This window comes from Phascolarctos cinereus, unplaced genomic scaffold, assembly GCF_003287225.1.
Source record: "Phascolarctos cinereus isolate Bilbo 61053 unplaced genomic scaffold, phaCin_HiC Scaffold_7;HRSCAF=346, whole genome shotgun sequence".
NCBI lineage: Eukaryota > Metazoa > Chordata > Mammalia > Diprotodontia > Phascolarctidae > Phascolarctos > Phascolarctos cinereus.
In genome coordinates this window covers 92867533-92884242 of record NW_027556180.1, presented here as the reverse complement: position 1 = coordinate 92884242, position 16710 = coordinate 92867533, and the positions used below count along the sequence as shown (strand labels likewise).

Sequence of the window (16710 nt, the reverse complement as noted above, 5' to 3'; positions counted from 1 at the left end):
GAGGGGGGGAGGCAGAGAAATGTGAAACTCTCTCAATCTCATCAATGATTTGCAGAGTGCACACTTAATAATAGTCAATGAATTAATATTCCTCCCTCACTCAAAACCACACCAACCCACGACTTGCCCACATCAAGACACTTAGCAGAAAATTCTACTTATAAGTTATTTTCACCACAAAAGTAAAAAGTGGCTGTACTGTCAACAGGGGGTTCTGCTTAACTGTTTTCCCCCACCTTAATTTCAGGTAGTTGTTGAGAAGTGATTCTTTAAAAACGGATGAGGTAAGACAAGGTACAATTTCTGGTTTCCAAAGCCTAAGGTGGGGTAAGAGAAGTGGCCTCCCCCTTTAAACCCTGGCGTCCTGCACATAACACAAGTGACCAGACAACAGGTTATTGATTAAGCATTCGCCCTATGCCATGGGCTAGGGGCTAGGGGCTGGGGGCTGGGGGCTAGGGGCGAGGGGGCGGGGCGGGGCTGGGCGGGCCCCCCCCCAAGTCCGCGACGGCTCGTTTTCCTGGTCCGCTGCGGGGAGATGACTTTCTCTTGACACCTGTCAGCGGAGTGGGGGGCGGGTCTGAAGCCCCCCGGGGGAGGGGCGGGGGAGATGCGGAGGGGCTGGGAGGGGGTCAGGGGACGGCGAGGACCCGGTCAGCCTGTCACCCCAGCTTCTCTCACCTCGGCGGCCGCCTTGGGGTCCTCGTCGATCTGCCCGTCCGACAGGGGTGGGAACAACCTGCCGGGGAGACAATCACGTCAGCGACGGTTATCACAGTGGGGAGCACGGGGAAAAAAGGGCAGAACTGGGGAAGGGGTCCAGAACCCCCGGGGGCTGGAGCCACTCACCCCGAAGCCGATGCAGGTCCTGCCGCCGCCATACTTCGCGCTGTCTCTGCCGCCGCCCAGGGGGGAAACTTCTGGAGAAACACCCAGCGAGCTTCCGTCCAGAGGAGCCAGTGAGAAGAGCTAGCGTGAGGGGAAGAGCGGACTAGAGGAGAGGGCGCGAGGGCTGACGGGAACCCGGAGGACGGCCGGCATCGCTAGAGTCCCGCCTCCCGCCGTGTTACTAAGGCAACCCACGGCGCTACACGCGCTCTTGCTTCCTTCGCTCGGCGACGCCAGTCCCGCCTCGCTCTTAGCACCACCCCTTCCCTGCCCCACCTCAGTCTAGCTCCCACCCCACCCCCTCCGCCGGGATTTTCGGAAAGTCCCTCCTCGAACTGTTAGGAATATACCAGTTTGGTCTGCTCCTCCCATAGGTCAGAGGTCAAAGGCTATAAACCGTCGCCAGAATAAATAATCATATGAAAAATATTCCAAATTATTACTAGTTGGGCGGAGAATTTAAAATTAAAACTCCAAGGTTTCGCCTGACACAAAGGGGGCAGAAACTGTAAATATTAGAGAGTTGGGGGGGAGGGGTAGAGAGGGGACCGGGAAGGCCGAACAGGCATGGTAATACAAGCTTGTTGCAGCTGTGAATTGGCTCAATCAAGGTAACTTATTTGAACTGATGCTTAAATAGGGGAGAAACTACACATATCCTTTGATTCCAGTACTCAAGGAGGTCAAACAGGAAAAAATGCACTAAAATATTTGTAGCAATGCTTTCCATGCTGGCAAAAAAAACTGGAAACAAATTCAGTTCCTAATAAATGGGGGAAAGACTGAATAAATTGTGATGGTATTTTATTGTACCTGTAAGAACAACGAATGGTCAACTGTAAAGAGTGTGGGCTTGGAGCCGGGAAGACGTAGGTCCATATTCCACTTTTGACATTTATAGCTGGGTGATTCAGGGCAAAACAAATTAATCAGTAGATGTTAAAAGCCTACTATGCGCCAAACTTTGTAGTCGTTGCCTGTTTATTAGAGGACATAACATACACATGAGTGAATGTAAAATATGCACAAACGAATGTTTGGGAGAGAAGAGTGAGTACACACTTGCAGGGGAAGTATAAATGCCAGTTGACTGGCCTTTTATCAAAGAAGATTCAAGCTCAGACTTGAAGGGAGATGATAATCCTAACAGATAGACGTGGAGCAGATGGATTTGAGGCTTTGACGACTGGTTGTGGAAAGACGAAGAGCATTTATTTTGTGGCTCCTCTGCGCCAGGTGCTTTACAAATAATATCTCATTAGAACCTCACAACAAGCCTGTAAGGTAGGTGCTTTTATGACTCCCATTTTACAGATGAAGAAACTGAAGCTCACATGGGTTAAGAGATATGCCTATGGTCACACAAACAGCTAATAAGGGAAGAGAGGAAGATAGAGGATACATAGGCTAGATGGGTAGGCTGGTAGACAGACAAGTAAGCACACTGGCCAACAAGCTGGCAAGCTTGGCAGAAAGAGGCAGCCTAGAGACACACAAGCAGGCAAGCTGGCAGACAGGCTGATAGACAGACTGACAGGCATAATGGCCGTCCGACACACAGCAAGCGCTGGGAGCTCGTTTCCCTAGTGAAATACAGCACTGAGCTCAACACATGCAACTTCCGACCTCACAGCCGCCACTCCCACGTCACGGCGCACAGAGCGCGCTGGGACACCTCCTGGCGCGTTACGTCACCATTCCACGATCTCGTGTTTTCTCGGGAAAAGAGGCCCGAGAGCTACAGAGAGACACTCAGTGGGAGCTTTGACTTCCGGGTATTGAGCACGGTGCTTCCGGTTCCTTCTAGGTTCCTTTTTCCTCCCAGCTTTCGACCAAGGTCAGAGGTCCAGCTTCCGTTTCTTACCGCGAGCTCGTGCTGTCTCCCACTTCCCAGAGACGTCGGAGCCATAAATAATCGTTCCCTCGAATTTTAATGGGGGGGAAAGGAAAAAAAAAAGTAAAGGAGCAGGGGAAAGCGATCCGAGCCTTGCGTGGAAAGCCCCCTACCTTGGAAGGCAGAAAACTTCGGCTCGAGGCCCGTTTCTGTTTCTTCCCTGGCTAACTAAGGTCTCCTGGGCTTCATCCTAAAGGGGGGGGGGTCGCGCTTTAGGACCCCTTTGCGCTGAGAGTCGATGTTCCTAAGATGGCTCGGAGTACCAGGAGGGTGGCGAAGGGTCGAGCTCCGGGGGGCTATTTAAAACTAGGTCCCACTTCTCTCTCCCCGTCCCCCACTGTGGGCACACGCTCCTTTTGCAGGTCGCTCGGAAGTACAGGGGGGTCTCCAAAATCTACGTGAGTTTAATCTTTAATTGCGTAAAATTAATAAGGCAGTTTGGAGTACACTTTATTAAAATTGCCCAGAAACTTTTGGAGACATACTGTGAAAACAAGCATCACTAACTGTTTTAAGTTGAACATGCAGCCTTTTAAGGTCACCCGAACTATCCCTGAATGGCGGGTTCAGAAGGAAACCTAAACGAGGAAGTACATCAACATATCATTTTTCCTGTTTGGTCAGTTTTAACACTGGATTTGGAGTTTGAATCCCAGAAGAGATTTTACTTTCTTTAGCCCTGTTTGCCCATCTGGTAAAGGAGCAAAAAGATGATCTCTAGTTCCTTTGCTTACAGCACTAGTGCACAATTTTATCATCCCGATTTTGCCACTGGAAGGCAGGACCCGTACAAGAATTATTCTTAAAAGACCTATGTAATTCCTAGGTATTTTGACACAGCATGCTCAGGTTGTCTATCAAAGCAATCCTTTAGTAAATCTCTTTTGGTTCTATTAATCCTTTAACATGCTTGATTTTTAGCGCAGTGTTAGACAATTCTGACATAAAAAGATAAAACCATTAAGCAGGAAAAAAAATCAACATTTTAACACTAATGCTCAAGATTTGGAATCCGAGAGGATGTCCAGTTGGGAAATGGCTTTAAAAAATTATGAATGTGATGGAATACTATTTTGCTGATTGAAATAATGAAGGAGACAGTTTGTAAGACTGGCAAACAAAGAGACAGCCCTAAAGAGCAAACTACTTACTGTTAGGTATTTTTGCATCATTATAAAAGACAATTGTTTTTCACTATCTAGAATGTAATCTGCTGTATGAGATGTAATCTTTTTTATTTGGGATATTAACAAAATATTGTGCTTAATAGCTTTCTGTGTATAAATTTTACATTGGAAACTGTCTCAATGTACAATTTTAAAAAATAAATATCCTTCCCTAAAAACAAACAAGAAAAAGAATACTTGAACTTTTCACATGATTTATTCAGTAATAAACCAATTAAAATACAAAAGATTTAGGAATTTCAAAATTTTTAAATTTGTCTTTAAATACAAATTCACTCTGTAATAATATGAATACATATAACATTAGACCTCTAAATGATTTTTCATCTATAAAAATCTCTATACTAGGAAATAAATTTGCTGAAAACTTTTCTTGTGAAATTAAAAATGTACAATATTTACAGCTGAAAAAGTATTCTACTAAAACTCCATTTTCAAAAGCCTGGATATGTATGCATTTATGTGTGTATGTATGTGTGCATGTATGTGTGTATATATATATATATGTGTGTGTGTTGTGTGTGTGTGTTATACAATTCCCACCCCTACCCCCCCATCTCCATTACATAAAGATCAGGAACAGAAAAGTTAAATTTTTATAAGCTATTGACAAGTGAGCCAGATTGGCCCAAGGCTAAAACTTTTCAATAAAATTAAGTAGGCACTTAGGAAAGGAAATCCCCCCCTGCTTATTCAGACCACTAGTGTATATCATTTAGTAAATCATGGCCATCATTTACTAAATGCCACTCAGTAGTCTAAGGAGTTAATGAATCTCCAAAGTATCTAGGTAGAACACATGTATATTTGGCAAAAAAAAAAATGCTGATCAAGAACTACTACATTGGTTTCTTCCTCAGGTATAATTTATTTACAATAAGCTTGATGTTTTAAATGGTATAATAAAAATGCTTAGTATGAGAATATTGAAATCTGAATATTTTAGAGCTAAAGCTCAACTTGATAAAATGTTAACAGATAATAGCAATTTTTTTCTCCTATGGCAGTGTGGAAATTATATCATGACAACTGGCTAGTACCTTAAAGATGACCTAATTCCCCAGATGAAGAAACAAACACAGAACAATTAATTGATGTGCCCAAAGTCACACAGAGTAAAAGTCCAGACTAAACCACTCCAGCATGATCCTGGGCTGCCCCTGCAGGTAGTACTTGCAAAGCAGCCCAGATTCAAGACTGAGCTTTTTTTTTTCTTTCCATTTTGCATTTTGCACACCAATTCTTTGTGGCACACAATGTTACCAATGGGAAGCAGATGGGCAACTGAAAGCAATCTTAAAAATATACGTCATAAGATAGGTCACTTGGTATTTGCTAGCATTAAACTTTATACAAGTGGAATGAACATTGTTTTTATATAAACTCACTGTTGCCTTAAATTTAACTAACATATTTACATAGGAAACAGAAAAGCTATCATAGAATAGATAGAATCAGAAAGATTAAAAAAAAAACTAGCAATTGAGACAAACATCTCAAAAGAAAGCCTTCATAATATAAAATGCATGTTCCTTCATGCTTTAATTCTAAAATATGTCCTTGGAGCAGATGCAGCATTTTTTTTGTTTTTAACATTTAACAGAAAGCACAACTAAGTTATGACTAATAATTGCCAAAATTATGGGGCTCTCTATTTGCTTCAGAATCAAATCCTTTATATACAACCAAAAAAATGTTGCAGTAATTTAAAAAAATAAATCATCCATAATTCGTTTGGTATATTAATAAGAATGGGGCTCCAACTGTTCACTTTTCACAGACACCTGGGGTGGGAATCCATTGGAACTTGACACCATCACCACAATGGGCTGTGGCTGCAGCTCAATATTCTGCTCTGCTTGTTCAAGGTCTTCTATCCTGTTATTTCCATCTCCTCTTTCATCATTTCTTGTATAACAGTTTCTTTTGTGTCCTGTGCTTTGATTACTGAAGTGATCACTGTGCCTGGTGGGTGAGCAACCAACTGTGAATTTCGAGGGGAAAAGGTCACCACAGGAGTAGTACCACTAAAAGACGGAGATGAGGTCACACTGACTGTCCCATTGCAAATGGTCTGGACGTTGCTAGTAAGAACTTGTTGTACATGGGCAGGACTGAAAACAATAGATGAAGGAGGAGAGCCTGGCTTTGGCGACTGCAGCATGACATTTTCTTTCAGGACAGTCATAGGCTGTGATGATGGAATGGCTTGTAAAATAAATTTCTGAGACCCAGTTCCTGATGCTGGATCTGTGCTGGCTATGACTGTTGTGAGTGGCACTGTCTGGAGTGTGACTGTATGCAACTGCTGATTCCCAGGAGAAACCACCACAGGAACTTGGGTAGGAGTCTGAAGAGCCCTGTTGAAATCCCAGAACAGAAGCAAGAAAAATGAAAACATATCCAGATATAGTTAATGTCTTTTAAAATGAAAAATTATGCTCACTAGGCACATTCTTTTTAAATGTCATTCTTTGGCAGGAATAAGTTGTATAACCAGTGTGCCCCACACCCCCATATGAATGCTGGGGGAGACACCCATTAAGAGTATAAAATACAGAAAGCCTGAGAAAACTTAAGTAGTGATTGTTCTCATTAAAAACATTTTTTCACCTTATAATTCCTAAATTTCTTTTGTGTTATCTTTCTTTCCACTCACATAGCCACCACCCTGATGCAGTTCCTCCTCATCCTATTAAAGCCTCAAGTCTCTCCCCTCTAGAGTCCACTCTCCACTCAGCTGTCAAGTCACCTCCCCAACCCCACTCCAATTCAGTAAACTCCAATTACTACTCAGAGCAAATGTAAAGTCCACTGTTTGGAATTTAAAGTCCTTCACAGCATGGCCTCTTCCTACCTTTCTAGTCTTCTTACAACTTACTAACCACCATGTACTATCTGATACAGTGACATCACCAGCCTCTTTACTATTGCTTGCAAAAAATACTCTATCATCGCCATTCTATGGCCTTTTCAATGGCTACTCTCCATCCCCTGGAATGCTCTCTCCTCCCTTGCTCCAATCTTATTTTCTTTTCTTCCCCTCTCCAGAGCAACTAGTCACCATAACTTTAAGATCACATTTTGTGGCAGGATTCTTTGATTTGCTTTTCAATTACATTAAACATATTTAATTCTACTATCCTCACCAGAGACTCATACAGTAGATCAAAAAGCCTTTACTAACTACCAAATAACCAGTAACACTATTATTCACAAGAACATCAACTGTAGAGAATCAAAATTTGGCATTTTATAATGCAAGATACAAATGTAGCAGATAAAGCTGAGAATCTGAAACTCAGCGGGGTTCCTCCCAAACATCATTAAGTTGGATGTAAAGATAAGTATTCTGTAGAGACATGTTATTCTAAATTAGCCACTTTATGAAGGTAATATGATTGTTAATTCAAATAGCTAACAGCTAAGCTACTGTTACAAATAAATAGATTGTATCAATAAGATTACAAGTTTTGTATATGTAGGTATAGGGTAAATTTCAAATTTTCAGAAATTACAGGTATTGGCTATTATATCTGATAAAAGCAGAAAAAGAAGAGGAACATCCATAGGGAATATAGTACTTTGCTACACTGTAGCAAATGATTTTAGCAAGTTTCTAATCCCTAGCTGACTTCCCCTTATTACTTCACAATAACAGTAATAGTTAATTAACAAACACTTATATAGCATTCTTTATGTGCCAGGTACTTTGCTAAGGATTTTGCAATTATTATCTGATTGATCCTCACAACAACCCTGGAAGGCAAATGCATTATGCCCATTTTAGAAATAAGGAAACTGAGAAAACAGAAGGTAAGTAATTTGCTCAAGGTTACACAGCCAAGGCTGAATTTGAACTCGTCTATGTTACTAACTCCAGGCCTGGCAATTTATCCACTGGGCCACTGGCTGCCTCAATGCCAGTATGTTTCCAGGACACTTTCTCCAAATCACTTCTTGGTGTCTTTTTGTCCCCAAGGGACACTGTACTAAATTTCCATATCTGTAATATAAACCTATGAAGATGAACAAAGAAAATCTGATGTATTGAAAACCAAATAAAATCTGTATTTGATTTGTATTAACAGCAACTCTATGTCCGTTATTATGGGTAATTAAGATAGATTTCATTTACATTATTGCGCTAAACATTTTTAAGGGGTTCTATTTATTTTAGTTAAAGTGAAAGTTGTGAGTGTGCAGTCAGATATCAGCTCTGTCACTTAGTGTGTGACAGTGGGCAAATTAGTCTGGGGTCCTCAGCTTCTACTGCTTAAAGGGGGGAATGGAATAGATTGGGGTTCTTAACTCTTTTGTGTCATGAACACCCCCTCTGGCAGTCAAGTGAAACTTATGACCCTGTTATCAGAATAATTTTTTTATTTAAATTAAATGGAAAGAAATGTTAAATTTCAGTTACAGGTTAATGAAAATAAAGATGTAACTTTTTTACCCATCCAAGTTCAAAGGCCCTCTGAAATCTCTCTGTGCACCTCTTTAGAGTGCCTGGACTCAATCTTTTTGGGGCTTTTCCAGCTCTAAGTATGTGATTCTATGACATGGATTTATTTTCGAATGAAGAAAACACATATAGAGGAACAAATGTAGGAAGAATGAAAGGGGAATGAATAACAAGTTAAAGTAGGAGACAAAAAAGTATATCTCAAAGTCTGCAGTGGTTCAACTGAAACACTGATTTATCAGAAGGGACTCAAAAAACAATTGGCAAGAACTATGGGCTTAAAAAAAAAAGCTTGGGGAAAGGGAAGTTTCTTAGGTGAGAGGAAAGAATAGCCAGAAGTCAGATCCATACCCAGGAGCTGCACCTATAACTTCCAACAATGAGGCTTCAAAGATGCACCAGAAGCAGTGTCCAGTGCCACCATCTTTGCATTTTATCTGGTGTCCCTCAAAGCAGGAGGAGAAAGGGGGAAAATAAACCAAGAGAAAAGCAAGCAATGTAGAATCCTCAAAGTCACAAGCCTTATTCTTATGCAATGTAGAAAAATTATTTGGAGCCAGCAATTTAAGAGAGATACATAAAAAAGAATACTGCTAAACAGGTTATACTGAAACAGACTTAAAATGACATATGATGAAAGAGGGATAACTTGCACCTAAGCAGCCCCAGCCTCAACTCTGTTCAACAGAGACAGAAAGGACCCACAGAAGCTCATCTAGTCAAACCCTTACCCAAATCATTTATGTCTTCTACAACACCCCTGAAAAGTGGTCAACTAGTCTCTGCTCAATGACCTCCTGTGACAAGTTACTCCCTTTCCTTACAAAATCCTCTATTTTACTTTTATAGAATGGAATCACCTCTCCATAACTTCCACCATTAATCCTAGTCCTGACCTCTTGGGCCAAGCAGAACAAGCCTAATTTATCTTTCCACATGACAAAGCTTTCATGTATTTGAAAATCACTTCTGCACTAGCTCCTTCTAGGTCACAAAAATCTTTACATCTCCTCAGTCTTGTAAAAGCCTTCCTTTGACTCTCCTATTCCATCAAGCTACCATGCTATATTTAGGTTCCCTCTTACCAAACTTCTTGCTAAAGTAAACTATAATAAATATTCATAGAAATTCTTTTCTCAGTTGTAAGAATTTACAAATTTCATGCCTATCCATTAGAGAATGGGGCAGGTAGGTGGTACAGTGGATAGAGTGCCGGATCCAGAGTCTTGCCAAATTCAAATCTGGCCTCAGACACTTACTAGCTGTATGACCCTGAGCAAAGTCACTTAACCCTGTTTGCCTCAGTTTCCTCGTCTGTAAAATGAGCTGGAGAAGGAAATGGCAAACTACTCCAGTATCTCTGCCAAGAAAAATCCAAATGGCTAAGGGGCAGACAGGACTGAAAAATGACTGAACAACAGTTAGGGAATGGCTAAAAAATTATAGGATATGAACATAAGAAAACATTGTGCCTTGAACAATGGCCAATATAAGGAACTCAGAAATGAGATTTGTATGAAAAAACAACAACAAAAAAACACAACCTAGGAGAATATACTCACAATAACTAATGACAGTTACAAATAAATGAGGATAAGACTAAACTACAAAACAATTCAGATCAACTACAATAATGTGCATTCCAAATGACTGAGAACATTTTTTTCCTACACTCTGAAAAGTGGTGGTGCACAAAGTAGAGAATTTTGTCCACTTCCTAGTTAAGGTTGGGAGTGAGGAGGGGAGAAAAGAGAAACCTACAGGGAATGATTTATATGAAAGTAATTATAAAAATGCATAAAACATTTTTAAAAGCAATCTATATTCAACCATTGCTCTTCCTAACCTGCCAACATCCTTCTCAAATCTCTTACAGTATGGCTCCCTAACAATGCTTCTACTTGAACTGCTTTCTCAAGTCATTAATTACATCATTATTTCCAAATCTATAGACCTGTTCTCATTCCTCATCCTTCTCAGTTTCTCTGCAGCTTGACCGTTACTGACCATCCCCAGGTTCTGGATACATTCCCCTTCCCTGTTTTGCATAAGGCTATTCTCTCTCTTGATTTTCCTCCTTCATCTTTTAACTGTTCCATCCTTTTCTAATTATCTTTACATCATTAAAAAAAACAAAGTGTTGGCCTCTGTACAAATGTCTCTAGGTAGAAACATAACAAAATTAGCACATTGCTAACTGTAGAAAGTATACACGTAACTGGAATGACTAGTTTTAGACATCCGTTATTGTACTGGGCTGTGATACAGTTATACCCCCAGCAGCTGTTGTTATTTATAAGAACATCTGCCCCTAAACTAAGCGGTCCCGATAGCAGTAATGAGAGTTCTTGGATCTACTTTTCTAAGAATGTTCTGATACCCACATTTGTGAGCTGTCTGTCACTTTTTGCTACTATTTTATCAGGTTCCTAAAGCTCAAATGACTCCTCTGCAAGAGACACCTCCTCCCTCTTAGTTCACTACACATCTTCTGTGGGTTCAAAAACCAAAACCAATGCTTCTGGAACTGTGTAAAAGTATAAAATAAAAGCAAAAAGTGTAAAATCTCAAAGGACTATACTATAACTAAAATTTATGAGCTTTAATTATATGTACTTTTTAATTTTTTAATTAAAGGGATTTTCTTTTTTCCCTCACTTCAATCAGCTTTTAAGCTCTATGTGTGCAGGAATCTCTCAATAAGAGCTGGGAGCAAGAAGAAAAATAACAATCCTAATAATCCCTTATCCTCAAGAATAATACTAAAAATGTCAACAAAAGCCTCATCTCCATAGAATCTGAGGGTTTACAATGTTCCTTCTTCTCAACAACCTAGGAAGGAATGTAGTACAGGTATTATTATGCCTATTTTATAGATAGAAACTGAGGCTCTATGATGTTAAGTGGTCTGGTTAAAAATTGGGTGCTCTCTTCAACTCTATTCTTCTACTTTACCATCCCCACCATTCTTTCTTGGTTGACTATTTCAGATAGCTGAGATTGTCCCAGTTAAGATGTAACTATAGATGGTATCCTGAGATTTCATTAGTTGTAGTGAAAGAGTTGCTAAACTTGAAATGACTGAGCATACTGAACCAAATGGAAATGGTGGGAAGAAAAAACCAACAACACTGGAGAAGTATAGACCAGTGAGGGCGAGGACAGCCTCTGGAGGAGAAACCCCAGGTTGGTGGCAACCAACATGAACCAAGAGATAGTACAGCTATTGGAGAGCCTTCTCTTCCTGGGCTGCCCCTCTGGCTACTGTTCTTCATAATCACCATCTTCCATTTGTTCTCTTAGGCTTTTCACATGAGCTATTTGAGCATTTTGAGATGGATGGAGAATAGGGAGATCAATGGATGATTCCAGAATTCAGTAAGAAGAAGCAACAAACTTGCTAGTATTAATAACTTAATCCTCATTTGTAATCAAAATTTGTAAAAATAATGTTAACAAACAACACTTATTTTCATCTGGAATATAGTTCAAATGCTGTCCTCTGAAAACTTAAATTCTACAGCTAAAAGAAAGAACAATGGGAAAAAAAGCCACCTAGCTGTCATGACCCTTAGGAAATTAATATTGCATTAAATATAATTTCCTGTAACTTAAGTTCAGGCTGCAGGTATTCTAACTTTATATAACTAGAAATCTGGAAAGAGTCCTTTTTGTGTAATATATATTCTTATTTTGTTTTGGTTTTTGTTTCAGCTAGGCAATGAGGTTAAGTGACTTGCCCAGGGTCACACAGTTAGTAAGTGTTATGTGTCTGAGGCCACATCTGAACTCAAGCCCTCCTGAATCCAGGGCCAGTACTCTATTCCACTGTGCCACCCTGCTGCCCGGTTTAATATATATTCTTAAAATAATCATTCTAATCTAGTAAATAATCTACATCCAGAAACTACATACAACATACAATAGGTATATGTATATAGAATTATGTACAACTATCCAAATGACAAAATCAATCAGTTTTCAAGATACAATTCATTGGGGGGCAGCTACTAGGTGGCACAGTGGATAGAGCACCGGCCCTGGATTTAGGAGGATCTGAGTTGAAATCTCGCCTCAGACACATAACACTTACTAGCTGTGTGACCCTGGGCAAGTCACTTAACCCTACTGCCTAGCCAAAAACAAAAAAAATGAAAACGAAAACCAAGATACAATTTATTAGAACTAGAAGAATAACTCTAAAACTTGAGAGGGAAATTTCAGGTACATAAAAGAAAATACTGCTTCACATAAGTAAACAGGAAATTTAGCACTCATTACCCTAAAAAGCTAAAATCAAAAATAATCTCTAAAATAAGATGAGGTAAATTAATAGATGAGAAATCCATAATGAGTTGGAGAAACTAAAATATTTTGGGGACATTCTTCACATTTGGAGTTGATATTCTAGGGAGTGTTTGTCAGACCGAGTATGACCCAATATGACAACTATGTTATTTTAACTTTTGGCACCGAATTTTACTATCATAGTAAGTGTGATACTCTACTCTACAACATAATCATCTCTTTCAAAACTAGGATTTATTCTCAAGGTCTAAGAAGAAATATTTTTATTATGCTCAAAAAGAGAATTGAAGAAACAGAAAAGCAAGTGATTAGCCATGGCCATTGTATCCCCAAGAAGCACAAACATTTCCAAAAGTTCAGAATGCCTAGAGGTGAAGAGGAGGGAACAGCATACACTCACTAACCATTCAATCAATTGCCAAGAAAACCAGTAACTCCTTTAAAAAAAAAGAAAAGAAAACCTCCAAACCTGAAAAGAATAAGGGACAGATGAGTACTCCGTAAGTAACACAGTTTTCATTCCTGTCCAACTAAAATCTAAAGAATCTGACTTTCCTCTCTCCCTTCTAAGTCAAAGAATTAAGTTAGTTTCCCAGCATCCAATGTATAAAATTTATCACTCATAATAAGGTTGAAATTTCTTTCAATGTTTTAATCATATAGTGGCACTTTTTAATCAGCCAATCAAATAAGCACTTATTAAGTACCTGTCAGCTAGGTAGCAGGCATTAAGTCAGGGATAAGGGATAAAAGCACAAAAATCGAGCAGCTTATTCTTATATCATGTAGACAACATATCCTTGCTCAAAAAATCTTTGTTAAAATCAGTTTAAAAATTTTATTCTTGCATTGATACTCTGGTTTAGAATACCACAAAATGAAGTTAAATTTGCACACTAGCTTCAAAGTGTCATTCACCCTCAATTCCACAATTGAAATTAATTTAAATCAAATGTTGATTCTACAGACCTAAAATTTATATACTGAACTGATCTGGAACCCACAAATGGGGGAATCTAAAGAAATTTTTTCATCACCAAACTAGTGTAAAATAATCCACAATTTTTTTTTCCACTTTGGCTCAAAGACAGTTGATGCTATGGAAACACAACAGGTCAAGCAAAATAACAAAATCACACTAAAAGATCCAGTTGTCTTATCTTTTCCCCTTCTTTTCATTCCCCAAATCTATAAGGAAATGTCGTGCTGCTTCCCTTGTTTATACAAAAGATTGGTCAAACAGAAATGGACTTTTTGCCACTGTGCTGGTTCATATCTTATCTGGGACAGGGAGGAAAATCTTTTAGATATTTAAAAAATTTTTTCTTTCAACTCCTACTGAATAATTAAAAGATCCTCTTTAAATGAATGGGATATTATGCAACCCTAGTTATCAGCCCCTAGTTATATGATCATCTAGTTTATCTGGACCATTTAGCAAAGCTATGATGTTATCTCTCCACCAAAAAAGAATATTATCTTGGGATTAAATATAAATTGAAAGGGCTCTCAATAATAATAATTTATAAAGATATGTTGTTGTTAAGGGTTTTTTTGGTCATGCCCAACTCTTCAGGACCCCATCTGGGATTTTCTCGGCAAAGATACTGAGGTAATTTGCCATTTCCATCTCCACCTCATTTTAACAGATGAAGAACTGAGGCAAACAGGGTAAAGTGACTTGCCCAGGGCCATGCAGCTAGTAAATGTCTGAGGCTATCTGAACTCAGGAAGATGAGTCTTCCTGACTCCAGGACTGAGCACTATCCACTGGACCACCTAGCTGCCCAAGTTAAGCCACTTACCCAGGGTCACACAGCTGCTACAGGTCTGAGGCTGTATTTGAACTCAAGGCCTTCCTGACTCCAGGCCCAGTGCCCTATCCACTGAGCCACCTAGCCACCTGTAAGGTTATGAATGCCTGTTTTGCTTGAGCCTCACCAGTTCTATCTGATACAAAGGAAAACTCCTAAGCTTTGTATATGGATTTTTATGTATTTGTATCATACCTAGTCTGGTTTAATCCAGGTATGTTAAGTTGTATTAAGAAGAACAGGTAAAACAATAAACTAAAATATGAAAATCATGTAATCATACCAGATTGATACTTGTGGTAGGTACAAGATCCTAAATACCTGCCCAACCTGCCCCCTTCCCTCTCACCCCCATGCAACTTAGGCTAGCCCTAAAAATGATAAGAAGATCTGTGGCCTCTATAATCTGGCTTGAGGTCCACATAATTTTATTTCACAATATAGACCCCACCACACATGTACAAATAAGGCCTAATAATCTACTATTCAATAGTTACTTAAGTATAAAGTAACCTATTTATTACCTAATATTTTGCAGAGAAGAATTTAATGTTTCATCTTGCATGTTACTGGTTACAGCTCCTTGACCTTCCGGAACAGCTTGTATTGGCTGCATAAGGTGAACAGTCCGAAAGAGCTGGACAGGATGTGGAGCCTGTGATGACTGAACTGTCCTCACAACCTCAGGTGACAGACCAGACAGGTGTGTCTGTGTGGCTTCCCCAGGCTCTTTGGGTTTTGCAGATTTAGAATTCCCTGGTTTCAGAACAGTGGTGGATCCTCCCTTTATCCCTGGATTTGAAGACACTCTGGATTTGCTGGGTTGGTTTCTACTAGAAGTGGTTGTTGAAGATAACAATGACGGATCTGAAGATTCTAGACTGGAACTTGGATCTTCATCATCTATGTAAATAAGGTCTTTTGGCATTTCCTTAAATTGATATACCAAGCGCTGACCTTCCACTTTAGCCAAAATACCCCTTTGGTAATAGTACCTATTTCAACAAAAAGAAAAGTCTGGTTGAATAAAAAGTTATTAAAAATATTATTCATACCATAAGAACTTTAGCACATTTTTAAAAAAAAAACTTTTCTGGGAAATATCAGAAGCACTGGTTTTAATTAGGCCATTTTTATACTTACAAAGACATTATTTCTCTGTCTATATGCACACAGAAATGATTACCAACCTAAAATTGATTCCTGATTTAGAGAATGAATCCAGGATGTAAATTATATCAATCTCTAGATTCACACCTCTCCACCTCCTTGTTGCCCTGCCTTTTTGCTATGTGCTATATGCACACAGAAATGATTACCAACCTAAAATTGATTCCTGATTTAGAGAATGAATCCAGGATGTAAATTATATCAATCTCTAGATTCACACCTCTCCACCTCCTTGTTGCCCTGCCTTTTTGCTATTTCACAGCTTATATTAAGTTTCAAAAGATTGTGGTAACAACAGGATAATCTCAAGAATGTCAACCTGACTATGATTAACAGCTACAACATAAGGATTCATATAGAAAGAAACTGAAACTAACATAAACGCCAAAAAGGAATATGAGAAATACTGATAAATAAGGATTTTCTGGGCTTTTCCCTTGGCTCTGTTATTAGCAGGATTGCCTAGATTCTATTGTTAGGCAAACCTAGAAATGTGACATTTTTAGGCTTAAAAGTATTTCCTATGTAAATGGCATTAACTCATAAATATATACCTATATAGCAAGCAGTGTGATTCATCATGTTTGTCATTAGCTTATTAAAAGATAATCAAATCTCTTTCACATCCAAAAAACCTGAGTTTCAAAAAAGACATGATTCATTTTACTAATTTAACATGCTGTTATTTATAAAACTCCAGTAGAAGTGATGCAAGACTTTTCAGATGAACTAAATATTTTTTTAAAATTGTAAGTTTTAATATAGTTTTAAAAGGCTAAAAAATAATATTACAACCCACTGTCATTTTATCTCCTTCAAATATAGAATCAACACTGAAACTAAAAGTAAGTTTCTGCAGTAATATGATAATTTTGATTAAAAACTTATTTGATAGCTAAAATATTAAACTTCACATCTAACACATTTCTTTGAATACAGTAATATAAATGTTGTATTTAAAAATCAAATTACCCCTAAGTAATC

General features: G+C 38.9%; 2 protein-coding genes across 3 annotated transcripts in view; both read right to left on the bottom strand.

Annotated features, from left to right (window-relative positions):
- Positions 1–996, bottom strand: part of SUGT1 (SGT1 assembly cochaperone of MIS12 kinetochore complex) — a 67616-nt gene extending 66620 nt beyond the window's left edge. Inside the window, exons 1-2 of one of the 2 annotated variants that reach the window (XM_020977024.2) lie at positions 850–996; positions 682–739 (exon numbers count right to left, since the gene is read on the bottom strand). In XM_020977024.2, coding sequence (XP_020832683.1) covers positions 682–739; positions 850–881 — 90 coding nt within the window. In that variant the 5' untranslated portion in view covers positions 882–996. Of the gene's footprint in view, positions 1–681; positions 740–849 lie in introns of those variants that run through there. The other variant, XM_020977025.2, reaches the window with a different exon arrangement.
- A 3150-nt stretch (positions 997–4146) lies between these two features.
- The window catches only part of ELF1 (E74 like ETS transcription factor 1), a 92736-nt gene continuing 80172 nt past the window's right edge, over positions 4147–16710 (bottom strand). Inside the window, 3 exon segments of the mRNA XM_078147631.1 lie at positions 4147–5852; positions 5855–6329; positions 15081–15551. Of these exon segments, the coding sequence (XP_078003757.1) occupies positions 5712–5852; positions 5855–6329; positions 15081–15551 (1087 nt within the window). The 3' untranslated portion in view covers positions 4147–5711.